Source organism: Coregonus clupeaformis, chromosome 5, assembly GCF_020615455.1.
Source record: "Coregonus clupeaformis isolate EN_2021a chromosome 5, ASM2061545v1, whole genome shotgun sequence".
NCBI lineage: Eukaryota > Metazoa > Chordata > Actinopteri > Salmoniformes > Salmonidae > Coregonus > Coregonus clupeaformis.
The window spans coordinates 27499231-27513844 of record NC_059196.1 but is presented as its reverse complement, the minus strand read 5'-3'; the positions used below and the strand labels follow the sequence as shown (position 1 = coordinate 27513844).

General features: G+C 43.3%; 1 protein-coding gene across 1 annotated transcript; it reads right to left on the bottom strand.

Moving 5' to 3' along the window:
• Positions 1 to 2953: 2953 nt before the first annotated feature.
• On the bottom strand, positions 2954 to 12306 carry LOC121567201 (P2Y purinoceptor 3-like). Its single transcript, XM_041877130.1, has 3 exons — positions 12110 to 12306; positions 4356 to 4799; positions 2954 to 4147 (listed from the first exon to the last, which is right to left on the bottom strand). Exons 2-3 carry the CDS (start codon positions 4745 to 4747, stop codon positions 3433 to 3435), a joined length of 1107 nt encoding a protein of 368 aa, XP_041733064.1. The 5' UTR covers positions 4748 to 4799; positions 12110 to 12306; the 3' UTR covers positions 2954 to 3432.
• Positions 12307 to 14614: the final 2308 nt, after the last annotated feature.

Below are 14614 nucleotides of genomic sequence, written 5' to 3'. Positions count from 1 at the left end.
TGATTTTTAAGTAATTAATTTGCATTTTATTGCATGACATAAGTATTTGATCACCTACCAACCAGTAAGAATTCCGGCTCTCACAGACCTGTTCGTTTTTCTTTAAGAAGCCCTCCTGTTCTCCACTCATTACCTGTATTAACTGCACCTGTTTGAACTCGTTACCTGTATAAAAGACACCTGTCCACACACTCAATCAAACAGACTCCAACCTCTCCACAATGGCCAAGACCAGAGAGCTGTGTAAGGACATCAGGGATAAAATTGTAGACCTGCACAAGGCTGGGATGGGCTACAGGACAATAGGCAAGCAGCTTGGTGAGAAGGCAACAACTGTTGGCGCAATTATTAGAAAATGGAAGAAGTTCAAGATGACGGTCAATCACCCTCGGTCTGGGGCTCCATGCAAGATCTCACCTCGTGGGGCATCAATGATCATGAGGAAGGTGAGGGATCAGCCCAGAACTACACGGCAGGACCTGGTCAATGACCTGAAGAGAGCTGGGACCACAGTCTCAAAGAAAACCATTAGTAACACACTACGCCGTCATGGATAAAAATCCTGCAGCGCACGCAAGGTCACCCTGCTCAAGCCAGCGCATGTCCAGGCCCGTCTGAAGTTTGCCAATGACCATCTGGATGATCCAGAGGAGGAATGGGAGAAGGTCATGTGGTCTGATGAGACAAAAATAGAGCTTTTTGGTCTAAACTCCACTCGCCGTGTTTGGAGGAAAAAGAAGGATGAGTACAACCCCAAGAACACCATCCCAACCGTGAAGCATGGAGGTGGAAACATCATTCTTTGGGGATGCTTTTCTGCAAAGGGGACAGGACGACTGCACCGTATTAAGGGGAGGATGGATGGGGCCATGTATCGCGAGATCTTGGCCAACAACCTCCTTCCCTCAGTAAGAGCATTGAAGATGGGTCGTGGCTGGGTCTTCCAGCATGACAATGACCCGAAACACACAGCCAGGGCAACTAAGGAGTGGCTCCGTAAGAAGCATCTCAAGGTCCTTGAGTGGCCTAGCCAGTCTCCAGACCTGAACCCAATAGAACATCTTTGGAGGGAGCTGAAAGTCCGTATTGCCAGCGACAGCCCCGAAACCTGAAGGATCTGGAGAAGGTCTGTATGGAGGAGTGGGCCAAAATCCCTGCTGCAGTGTGTGCAAACCTGATCAAGATCTACAGGAAACGTATGATCTCTGTAATTGCAAACAAAGGTTTCTGTACCAAATATTAAGTTCTGTTTTTCTGATGTGTCAAATACTTATGTCATGCAATAAAATGCAAATGAATTACTTAAAAGTCATACAATGTGATTTTCTGGATTTTTGTTTTAGATTCCGTCTCTCACAGTTGAAGTGTACCTATGATAAAAATTACAGACCTCTACATGCTTTGTAAGTAGGAAAACCTGCAAAATCGGCAGTGTATCAAATACTTGTTCTCCCCACTGTAAGTGAATATGTCCCAATACTTTTGGTTCTCTAAAATGTACACATGTACAAAAAGTGCTGTAATTTCTAAACGGTTCACCCGATATGGATTAAAATAACCTCAAATTAAAGCGCTCAGTCTTCACTTTAACCTCATAGTCATTGTATCATTTCAAATCCAAAGTGCTGGAGTACAGCGCCAAATCAACAACAACATTGCCACTGTCCCAATACTTCTGGAGCTCACTGTGGCTCCTATCAGACACAAACAGACATGTGCCGCACATATCGACCTTGTGTTATCACTTCATTAAGGGCCTTAAGCTAAGGAAGAGGTTACACACACACATACACACACACACACACACCACATTCCCGGCAGATTTGGTAACAGAAACATCAGATGTCACACACATTTGACCAAAACAAACCAATAATAAGTGGTATTGAGCAATCCAATCTGCTGCAGCTGATCCACATAGGGACAACAGCTGATCTGTCAATCCAGGCCAATAGGTTTGGTTTGAGGAACTAGTCCCGTGTTATTCTCTTGGAGACTTATGTACTTACAAGGCTGTGGTTTCGGGGAAAAAACAAACAAACAAAAAAATACAACTATACCTTATTTTGTAATGGCAAAAAAAAAAATTTCACATCATATTGAGGAGTGCATTAGATCAAAGCATCAGTATCAATCTACATGTCATATAAGTGCTTATTTCAAGACATAAAAGACATGTGGTCCTCTGTAGCTCAATTGGTAGAGCATAGTGCTTGTAACGCCAGGGTAGTGGGTTCGATCCCCGGGACCACCCATACGTAAAACATTTTTATGCGCACATGACTGTAAGTCGCTTTGGATAAAAGCGTCTGCTAAATGGCATATTATTATTATTATATTATAAAGGTTTGTCTCTGACATTCTCACTTTTATAATATCTAAATACCTATTAGATAGGAAAGGTACAGTACACACAGGAAATGGCACACCACAGTCGAAACAGACACAACAGTCAATTTAAAAGGGATAATCCACCACCAGAAATAAAACATTATGAAACAGGTCCATTTCGAGAAAGCCTATGTTCTATCATTGGGTAAAAAAAAAAAGATCCCCCATGATTTAAATTCTAAGTGGTCCGTCTGCGAAACCAGGAAATCATCTAGGAACGCGTCATAGCTACATGGTTCTCGTCACTGGATCTAGTGTGTTTTCTCCTTCAAGTACCATCTGGCAATGCGCACTGTGTGGGAAACGTGGGAAAGGGTAGATGTTGCCATAGCAACGTCCTCTGCACTCGCTCGTTGAGATAGCCTCCTAAATTGATAATGCACTTTGTTTAGGTGATTTTAAAAGCTAGCTAGCTATTTTTCATGATGATATTGATTTTGCTATTATTGTGTGTTGCTAAGTTGGCTAGCTAGCCAGCCAGCCTGCCCAGAAAGAGAGCATTGCATTGTGGGTTTTGTAGTTGACTTGAGCTGCAACAGATTTCCACAACGATTTTCACATGTTGCTACCAACCTTGTTATAACAACAAAATGATTTGTTCACAAAAAATATTGTTTTAACATATGAGTGTTATTTATCACTGTTTAACAATGTTAATCATAGGAATTAGTGGTTTGGGGTGGATTATCCCTTTAAGGCCATGGGATATGTAGGTAATACATGACACTTAGTGGCTCATGTAGAAAACAACTAGCAGTGTGCTTGGACATACAGGATACATGACATAATACTATGGCAACCAAACGCAGTGTTATGGCTGACTACTTCATGCATTTTAGCATACAGTCACAAGCACACACAGTAGCAAACACACTGACTTGTTGCCATGCTGGCAGAGCAGAAGTCAATGAGGGTTCTGGATGGGTTCTCGGTACCCAGAACCCATGTATCTCGGTGTAATACAACCATGGACTATGGCTGTTTTATACACTCCTTGGTTCCTTTGTCTCAAAGCGAGTTTACCCTTGATTGAACTTCAAGTTAAACATGGGGTCTCAATAATCTAGGGGTTTTCACTTTCTCACACCTTGGTTCCCTGTCTCTGAGAGTGGTGATCTTGGTGACCAGTATTCTGGTGCTCTTGCGGAACCGCGGCTGTGTGAAGTAGAACAGTATAGGATCTAGAACACTGTTCATGCTGGCGAACGGCCTGGTGCACTTGTAGATCACTGAGAACAGGTTCCGTGTCGCACACGGAGCACCTGGTAAAGTTCGTATCAACAGATACATGGTCTTAGTAAGGTGGAACGGCAGGAAGCTAACAGCGAACACCGTCACCACGATGACTATCATCTTCACCGCCTTGTCCCGTTTCTCCATTGAGGCTGCCATGGTAACGCCTTGATAGGATGGCGGGCGGTAGAGGAGGCGACCCATGCGACAGTAGCATGCCACGATGCCCATAAAAGGCAACAGGAAGCCCAGGCAGGTCAGGGCCATCCCATATGGGTAGTAGTCGGTCGAGTGCTCCGGTCGACTCAGGTCGTAACAGACAGTGCGGTTGCGTTGTGTTCCTGTGGAGGCGTAGTGGAAAGTTGGGGCACTGAGGAGGGCGACCACCAGCCACACAGCCCCACAGACCACCCATGCCAGCCTGCGACCCCCCTGCTTGTGCCAGCCAGCCATAGGGTGGCAGATGCCCACGTAGCGCTGGAGGCTGATACAGGTCAGGAACAGGATACTGCCATGCAGGTTACTGTGGAAACAAGAAATAATATCACTGATGTGATAATGACTGACTGGGTTTTCTCTCTACAATCCACTCAAAGCTCTCTCCACAGAAAGGTAACATGCAGTGTATGACTGATTATTCCCTGTAGAACTGAAGGTATATGAGTTTGAGTGTCTTAAGTAATCTATAGAACTATGATATGAATATGTCAGTTAATGAGTAGCTATATTACCTGTAAAACTGAAAGCGGACCAGTTTGCAGGCCAGCTCTCCAAAGGGCCAGTAGTCATGACTGGCATAGTTGTAGATGAGCAGAGGTAGTGACATCACATACAGGAAGTCAGCCGTGGCCAGGTTGAGCATATAGACGTTGCTCCGGGTCAGGTTGGGTCGTGACCTCCAGATCTTCAGGATGACCGCCCCGTTCAGAGGCAGACCAATCAGGAAGACCACACTGTAGACGGCAGGAAGTAGGAAGCGCTTAAAATCCTCCTTATAGGTGCAGACTGGCCATGTGACATTGTTGTCGCCCACGGCAATGAGGTATTCCTCCGAATGGGGTTCTGTGTAGTGTCCAGAGGAGGAACCTTCTGCTGTGAACGTTCCAATGAGGAAAGATTCCATAGAGAACACTTCTAGAGAGGATATTATATTGACATAGCAACAGCTTCACATTCTGAAACAGAGAAGAGAGGAGAGGATTAATCGCATCAAAGTTGATAACCCTGTAGTGCTGAGTGATTAACCAAAATGTTGTACTTTTTTGGTTATTAAACAATTAATTGACTGACGTCGGTTCAATTACTTCAAATCCATGTAGTTTTTTTTTTTTTTGTGAGCCCAACACGTCGTTTCTCTAGAGAGAAATCAAATAATTCACGAGAGAAATCAAGTCAAGAACTATGTGGGACACTGGGCTGAAGGGAGTTGTAGTTTTCATTCTAGTTCTGTGCAGAAACTAGACTAACTACAATGACCATAATCCAATGCACCTGTTCTTTCCGGCTCGGACAGAGATACACTTTTACGCTTGCTACACACAGACCCAGGGGCATTATGCACCCTGGAAATCTGAGCGGGCACAAAGTAGGTGAGGATGACTGGGGAGGGGGGCTAGACCCACGTCCGTAAGTTGGAGAATTTTCAAACACCTGAAACACCCTTTTCCTGCAATCTAGAGCCATAATCATTATGCTTAGCTAATTCCATGTAAAAAAATATATTTTATTTTTCTGCATATCTAAGCATACCTCTGTATTCTCCTGACTGGTGGTTATTTTGTTAAAGAAAAGTAATATGTGAGAATGCTGTTCATTGACTACAGCTCAGCGTTCAACACCATAGTGCCCTCAAAGCTCATCACTAAGCTAAGGACCCTGGGACTAAACACCTCCCTCTGCAACTGGATCCTGGACTTCCTGACGGGCTGGCCCCAGGTGGTAAGGGTAGGCAACAACACATCTGCCACGCTGATCCTCAACACAGGGGCCCCTCTGGGGTGTGTGCTTATTCCCCTCCTGTACTCCCTGTTCACCCACGACCACGTGGCCAAGCACAACTTCAACACCATCATTAAGTTTGCCGACGACACAACGGTGTTAGGCCTGATCACCGACAACGATGAGACAGCCTATAGGGAGGAGGTCAGAGACCTGCCAGTGTGGTGCCAGGACAACAACCTCTCCCTCAACATGAGCAAGACAAAGGAGCTGATTGTGGACTACAGGAAAAGGAGGGCCGAGCACACCCCCATTCACATTGAGGGGGCTGTAGTGGTGCGGGTTGAGAGCTTCAAGTTCCTTGGTGTCCACATCACCAACAAACTATCATGGTCCAAACACACCAAGACAGTCTTGAAGAGGGCACGACAACGCATTTTCCCCCTCAGGAGACTGAAAATATTTGGCATGGGTCCTCAAATCCTCAAAAAGTTCTACAGATGCACCATTGAGAGCATCCTGACCGGTTGCATCACCACCTGGTATGGCAACTGCTCGGCATCCGACCGCAAGGCGCTACAGAGGGTAGTGCGTACAGCCCAATACATCACTGGGGCCAAGCTTCCTGCCATCCAGCACCTCTATTCCAGGCGGTGTCAAAGGAAGACCCTAAAAATTGTCATAGACTCCAGCCACCCAAGTCATAGATTGTTCGCTCTGCTACCGCATGGCAAGCGGTACCATAGTGCCATGTCTAGGTCCAAATTGCTCCTTAACAGCTTCTACCCCCAAGCCATAAGACTGCTGAACAGTTAATCAAATGGCTACCCAGACTATTTACATTGACCCCCTTTTTTACGCTGCTGCTACTCGCTGTTTATTACCTATGCAGAGTCACTTTACCCCTACCTACATGTACATATGACCTCAATTACCTTGACTAACCCGTACATTGACTCGGTACCCCCTGTATATATCCTCGTTATTTTATTGTGTTACTTTTTTAATTATTATTCTTTTGTTTATTATTCTTTTTTGTTTATTTAGCATTTTCTTACTCTGCTTTGTTGGTTAAGGGCTTGTAAGTAAGTATTTTTACTGTATTCGGCACGTGACAAATAACATTTGTTTTGATTTGATCATTTGCTTCTCTGCATCTCTGCTAACATCTGGGTAAAAGATTGATAGGAATGTGAGTCTTATTCAGTACATTTAGTAAATGCTTGAATATTTTTCTTATAATCGAACCAAAACCGAACAGACCTCAAAAAGCACTAATCCTCAGCACTACAACCCTGAGAGAGATGTATCTTCCCCTCCCCCTTCTACCGGCTGTCCTCTTCATCTCAGTCTACCTGTACTCTCCACCAGGTGACTTAGGAGAATATGGTGTTTTCATATAGTAACTCATTTGGTTTAACTATCCCTAATTTCTGACTGTGTGCTATTTTTTATTTCACCTTTATTTAACCAGGTAAGCCAGTTGAGAACAAGTTCTCATTTACAACTGCGACCTGGCCAAGATAAAGCAAAGCAGTGCGATAAAAACAACAACACAGAGTTACATATGGGGTAAAAAAACCTAAAGCCAAAAAAGACAACAGAAAATATATATACAGTGTGTGCAAATGTAGCAAGTTATGGAGGTAAGGCAATAAATAGGCTATAGTGCAACGGGACCAGCCATACGTACAAAATGTATGCATGCATGACTGTAAGTCGCTTTGGATAAAGAGTATATATATTGGTGTACTGGTCCAAACTTGTGGACCAAACCCAGCCAAAAGTACAGTATTTTAGCAGTGGGAATGCCCGTCTCTCTGTCAGCCCCCCACTACCCACTCTGCGGTTGTACGTCTGTGGTTTAAGATGTTGCACCATCAACATCAATCTCTTATCTGAGACCCTTCAACATCAATCTCTTATCCTAGCTCCTTTAAAATCAACATCAATCTCTTATCCTAGCTCCTTTAGCATCAACATCAATCTCTTATCCTAGCTCCTTTCCATCAACATCAATCTCTTATCCTAGTTCCTTTACCATCAACATCAATCTCTTATCCTAGTTCCTTCACCATCAACATCAATCTCTTATCATAGCCCCTTCACCATCACTTTCTTATCCTAGCTCCTTCACCATCAATCTCTTATCCTAGCTCCTTCACCATCAATCTCTTATCCTATCTCCTTCACCATCAACATCAATCTCTTATCCTAGCTCCTTCACCATCAACATCAATCTCTTATCCTAGCTCCTTCACCATCAATCTCTTATCCTAGCCCCTTCACCATCACCATCAATCTCTTATCCTAGCTCCTTCACCATCAACATCAATATCTTATCCTAGCTCCTTAACCATCAACATCAATCTCTTATCCTAGCCCCTTTACCATCAACATCAATCTCTTATCCTAGCTCCTTCACCATCAACATCAATCTCTTATCCTAGCTCCTTCACCATCAACATCAGGGCGGCAGGTAGCTTAGTGGTTAAGAGCGTTGTGCCAGTAACCGAAAGGTCGCTAGTTCTAATCCCCGAGCCGACTAGGTGAAAAATCTGTCGATGTGCCCTTGAGCAAGGCACTTAACCCTAATTGCTCCTGTAAGTCGCTCTGGATAAGAGCGTCTGCTAAATGACTAATTATTATCAATCTCTTATCCTAGCTCCTTCACCATCAACATCAATCTCTTATACTAGCTCCTTCACCATCAATCTCTTATCCTAGCTCCTTCACCATCAACATCATCATTATCACTCACATATCTGATTAACCTCCTCTCTCCCACCATCTCTCTCTCACCAATCTCTTTCTCCTACCATCTCTCTCCCTCCCACTCTGTGAATGTGTGTGATGTGTGATGTGTGTATGTGTGTGATGTATAATGTGTGACGTGTGATGTGTGTAATCACCAGCACCCTAAAGTGCTGCCATGGTCTTTAGGTGAAGTGTTTGCACAAAGCCTCTAATATGTGTGTGTGTGTTCCGTGACTCCTCCTACCATCTCTCACGTACCCCACCAGACGTGCCACCAGGAGTCTTTTCACAGTCCCCAGGTCCAGAACAAATTCAAGTAAATGTACAGTATTATACAGAGCCATGCACGGAACTCCCTTCCATATTATATAGCGCAAGTGAACAGCAAACCTGGTTTTAAAAAAATACTAATAAAGCAAGACCTCACAGCACAACGCCTCTCCCCCATGTGACCTTCTTGTTGTGTGTATGTACTGACATGTATGTGGAACTGGTAGATGCACACACACACTACATGTTAATGTTTTTTTTAAATATATATGTAAATTGTAAAGTATTTTGTCTGTAAAGTGTTTTTCGTTATGTGTCTGACCCCAGTAAGACTAGCTGTCGCCATTGCCGTCGATCAACAACAACAAAAATAGTCTCATGTCATAATTAGACGTTCATCCATGTTTCTCAAACGTCACATTTCTAAGTGTTTTAGGTTAAGTTTAGGCATTAACTCCAAATTCTTAAGGTTAGTCATTAACTCTGAATGGTTAAAGTAAGGATTAAGGTTTGGGATAGGCTTAAAACAAAAATATAAAAAACAACTTTCTATTGCTGGATTCGACCTTGCAACCTTTGGAATCCAAGGCAGATGGTTACGCCCTAGCAAAACCGAAACCTACTTGAAGGTAACAGCACTCACTGTTGCCCCTAGTGGCCGGTTTCCAAGTAATCTCCCGACGTCCTCAGACATGGATGGACGTAGAATACTGACTTGTATCCCAGGTGACCTGGCTGGAATTCTCAGCAAGCAGAGACAGGTGCAAACTCACACACTGCAGAAGCTGACACACACACACACACACAGCTGAGCAATGAGGAAGAGTTCTTCACGTCATGTGTGTGTGTGTGTGCATGCCAAGATTACACGCCATCGCACAGGCAGTGCCACCCACTTATTTATAAACCCCATGATCATGTGACCCAAACCAGCCACATCAGATATTTCAACATGATATAATTAGCCTGCTCTTTCTCATGCACAGTGATTATACACATACACATCTCTTCCTTCCAATCAAGTTTCATTACCAACCCCAAGAACGGTCATTAGGTTGTAGGAGAGAAAGCAGAGCCTGTTGAATTGAATGAACACACACACACACACACACACACACACACTTGACAAGCCATTTAAAGCCAAGGCCATATCTGATTCAATTAATTGAAATCATCAATCACTCTGGAGACAGACATTGTAGCCATAGAAACAGACCCCATCAATCAATCTCAGGACAGTCGAGGTATAACTCCAAAATAGACATAGGACATATGGGAAAAGTGCAAGTTGCCAGGGTTTATTTTTCAACCCAAATCTTTTCCTCACCTAACCCAGTGGGGACACCAATGCTTCAAGATAAGAAGTTGCGTCCAGATTTCTGTATGCTACTGTGGGTCAATATTACAACAACAAACATTATCCACCATTACAGATTACTGTCTTCAGAGCTGGCTCTCCCCCTGGGGTGACACAGTTATGGAACAGTTAGGAGAACCTGGAGTGATGGGAAAGAGGCTAAAAGCAGATCTGATGCAGACAGAGGCAGTACTTTGCCTGAGTGTCCTGGGACACAGGTCTGCTCTGCTAAGTGCAACATCAAGCTATAATGACTATCTGATGTCATGATGAGTAAACCATCTTATTCAGCATGTAGCTCAATATCAATTCTTCAAAACAACATATTATTATGTCTCCAAAACCTTCATTCTTACAGCTACTAACTTTCAGTTACAGCCAAAAGGAGATCCTACAGGGGTGTTTAGGCACTTATACTCTAAAGAAGACAGTCTCTAGCGCACCATCAAGGGTTCAAACAAATATCTCTGTCACCGAGGCAGAAGTTGTCATGGTTTTGCAAGGCGAGGAGGAAGTGAATGTGCAACTGGTGAAAGGGCCGTCAGTAAACTACAGAGACACGCAGGACAGTTTACAGCTGGTGAAAGGGCCGTCAGTAAACTACAGAGACATGCAGGACAGTTAACTCTGGCCACTATTTTTATATTCCTCACCAGGTCTCAAAGCACTTTAATCTGTAGGTGAGGAACTCTCCAAATCCACCATCTGTAGCGATGGCACCAACCTGTATAGTCTGTCCATCCCTGACTTTTTGTTACCCCTATCAGACCAGGAGAGAGACAGTTAACATAGAATAAACACTGCTTCTCAATCTCCCTCCATCCTCTATGTCAACTATGTCTGTGCCAGTAGAGCCAGAGAAAGCACCTACAGGACCCTGACTAATGTCTGGTGTGGTCCAACCCAACAGGAACTTTACTGGAAACACTGCTGTGGTCACGATACACATATTATGCTTTCCATCACAAAATATGCACATACAGGTGTACACACACACACACACACACACACACAGTCACACACTATTCTGCTGCAGTGAGGTGTGAAGTGATGTTATAAAGTAAACCGTAATAATAATAGTATCATTCAACAGCCATGTGTTTTATTAATAATGAAGTGTTTCCCCTAGGATATTTTTCAGCAGCGGTGGCAGGGTTAACAGGGATCCACGATAAATGCCACTGCTAAATGCATATAGGGGAAATGGGAAACACTGAGTAGCCTAAGCATGTCTCGGACAGAAGGTAAAGCTAGAGTGCAGGAGGCTGGTGGCACCTTAATTGGGGAGGACGGGCTTGTGGTAATGGCTGGAGCAGAATTATGGAATGGTATCAAATACATCAAACACACGTGTTTGATGCCATTGCATTCGCGCCATTCCTGCCATTATTATGAGCCGTCCTCCACTCAGCAGCCTCCACTGAGCTAGAGGTGTGGAGAACTGTAAAACTGACTGGTACAACGGTGTTTATCATGAGTGGGTTCTGTACTCCATATGCATGACAAAGTCCTTACTGTTCCTAATCAAATATGATTGAATCTCAAACATGGTGTGTGTGAGTGAGAAAAACTGGATTTCCTGTTTATCAGAATTACAACAATAGGACTACAAATTCCCCACCATTCATCAACAGGACTAACAGGCTATGTCATGTTGTTGACAGGTTTAGACAGGTTAAAATAGCTGTGGTTTAAGGTGGGAATCTGCAGTTCAAACAATAACATCGGAGATAGGTATGACAGTTGAACTAATCTCATGAGGCATTTATAAATTATATTCTTCAAAAAACAATGGGTTAATTTAATTTAAAAATAAAAATAAATGTAGTATCTGCCTCGAATATTTTATCGCATTTAATTCGGACCGACATTACATTTTACATTTACATTTTAGTCATTTAGTAGCTCTTATCCAGAGCGACATACAGTTAGTGAGTGCATACATTTTTCATTCTGGCTCCCCGTGGGAATCGAACCCACAACCCTGGCGTTGCAAACGCCATGCTCTACCAACTGAGCTACACATTACCAAAATGATCTCGTATTCTATGGACAAATGTTTCAGACTACTATGGTATAATGACTATACAATGTGCCAATGAGGTTATTTCGAGTCGTCTGCATATAAAGTAAAATTGTAACACTTTTTTTTTGTTTGTTTACCTCTGTGGCGCGACAAAATATTGACTTCTCTGCTGCTGTAAACAAGTGGGAGATCCAAACTTGCCTCGTGTTTTACCAGGCAGTCGCCTAGTAAGTATCCCAAATAAATAAGTCCTTTGGTGAGGAAAAATAAGTAAGCCAATCAATGGAGATCCTTCATAAAGTGAGGAAAAATAAGTAAGCCAATCAATGGAGATCCTTCATAAAGTCAAACTGACTTGCATATGTTTTTTGGAGCACCAGAACGCATGATGTCAATGATAATGGGCGGATTCGATTATGCTGAGCCGCGGTGCACCGGTTTATGGCCCGTAACGTGATAGGGCAAAGGCACTGAGGGAGGAGCGCCCTTCTCAAATCGAACAGCCTAATCTACGTCGCTTGGTCATGTTGTCAACAAGGTAGCATGGTGCATCGTCCAGAAACCTACAACATCTCTTTTCCATAAAATATATATTTGAATTTTCAAACTAGTTTTTATTGGCAAGGCAGATAAAGCGTAAAAAAAAAAAAGCAATCATTACTCCACGTGCTAATTAGGTTGACTGGTGAGCTTTAATGTGGCTAATTTCACAGTGGTTTCAGAGTCCTGCAATAAGAGCCATGATGCTAATATTTGGGTAAACTCTACATAGTTGTGTTCTGTTGGTGTCACTGAGTAGACTGATAGCCCATTTCATGGGTGTACATTCGTGGTCAAAAGTTTTGAGAATGACACAAATACTAATTTTCACAAAGTCTGCTGCCTCAGTTTTTATGATGGCAATTTGCATATACTCCAGAATGTCATGAAGAGTGATCAGATGAATTACAATTAATTGCAAAGTCACTCTTTGCCATGAAAATGAACTTAATCCCCAAAATAACATTTCCACTGCATTTCAGCCCTGCCACAAAAGGACCAGCTGCCATCATGTCAGTGATTCTCTCGTTAACACGGGTGAGAGTATTGACGAGGACAAGGCTGGAGATCACTCTGTCATGCTGATTGAGTTAGAATAACAGACTGGAAGCTGTAAAAGGAGGGTGGTGCTTGAAATCATTGTTCTTCCTCTGTTAACCATGGTTACCTGCAAGGAAACACGTGCCGTCATCATTGCTTTGCACAAAAAGGGCTTCACAGGCAAGGATATTGCTGCTAGTAAGGTTGCACCTAAATCAACCATTTATCGGATCATCAAGAACTTCAAGGAGAGAGGTTCAATTGTTGTGAAGAAGGCGTCAGGGCGCCCAAGAAAGTCCAGCAAGCGCCAGGACCGTCTCCTAAAGTTGATTCAGCCCGCGGGATCGGGGCACCACCAGTGCAGAGCTTGCTCAGGAATGGCAGCAGGCAGGTGTGAGTGCATCTGCACGCACAGTGAGGCGAAGACTTTTGGAGGATGGCCTGGTGTCAAGAAGGGCAGCGAGGAAGCCAATTCTCTCCAGGAAAAACATCAAGGACAGACTGATATTCTGCAAAAGGTACAGGGATTGGACTGCTGAGGACTGGGGTAAAGTCATTTTCTCTGATGAATCCCCTTTCCGATTGTTTCTGGCATCTGGAAAACACCTTGTCCTGAGAAGACTCGGTGAGCGCTACCATCAGTCCTGTGTCATGCCAACAGTAAAGCATCCTGAGACCATTCATGTGTGGGGTTGCTTCTCAGCCAAGGGAGTGGGCTCACTCACAATTGTGCCTAAGAACAAAGCCATGAATAAAGAATGGTACCAAAACATCCTCCGAGAGCAACTTCTCCCAACCATCCAAGAACAGTTTGGTGACAACCAATGCCTTTTCCAGCATGATGGAGCACCTTGCCATAAGGCAAAAGTGATAACTAAGTGGCTCGGGGAACAAAATATCGACATTTTGGGTCCATGGCCAGGAAACTCCCCAGACCTTAATCCCATTGAGAACTTGTGGTCGATCCTCAAGAGGCGGGTGGATTGCAGAGGTCTTGAAAAAGAAGGGTCAACACTGCAAATATTGACTCTTTGCATAAACTTAATGTGATTGTCAATAAAAGCCTTTGACACTTATGGAATGCTTGTAATTGTACTTCAGTATACCATAGTAACATCTGACAAAAAGATATCATAACACTGAAGCAGCGAACATTGTGAAGACCAATACTTGTGTCATTCTCAAAACTTTTGACCACGACTGTAGAGGTGCGCAGATCAGCTGTTTGTTCACATGCCCGCAATTGCTAATCGACTATATGTGATAAAGTGAATATCTAAGGCCCAACACTAACCAGCAAATATAGAAAATGTACTATAGGCTACAGTCTAACACTGCAGAAAGATTTTTTGACAGGGGTTGCAGGATTTATTTTTTGCCTGATTTAGATATGTTTCTGCTTATAATGTCTGACATTTTGGTAGGCTATTTGTTAGTCAACTTGTCTATAATTATATACATGCAGCTTCTCTTTTGTCATTATATATTGACCTATAAGACTAAATAAACCCTTGCTCAACAAAATAATGCAATAGATCGATAGAATGAATGCTTCAGTCTAG

What these genes read in the sequence shown, in the direction of transcription:
- LOC121567201 (XM_041877130.1), bottom strand. Translation starts at nt 4,747, where the DNA reads ATGGAATCTTTCCTCATTGGAACGTTCACAGCAGAAGGTTCCTCCTCT. An exon ending in GTCCGCTTTCAGTTTTACAG is followed by an intron (nt 4,148 to 4,355) that starts GTAATATAGCTA and finishes TTGTTTCCACAG; the next exon opens with TAACCTGCATGGCAGTATCC.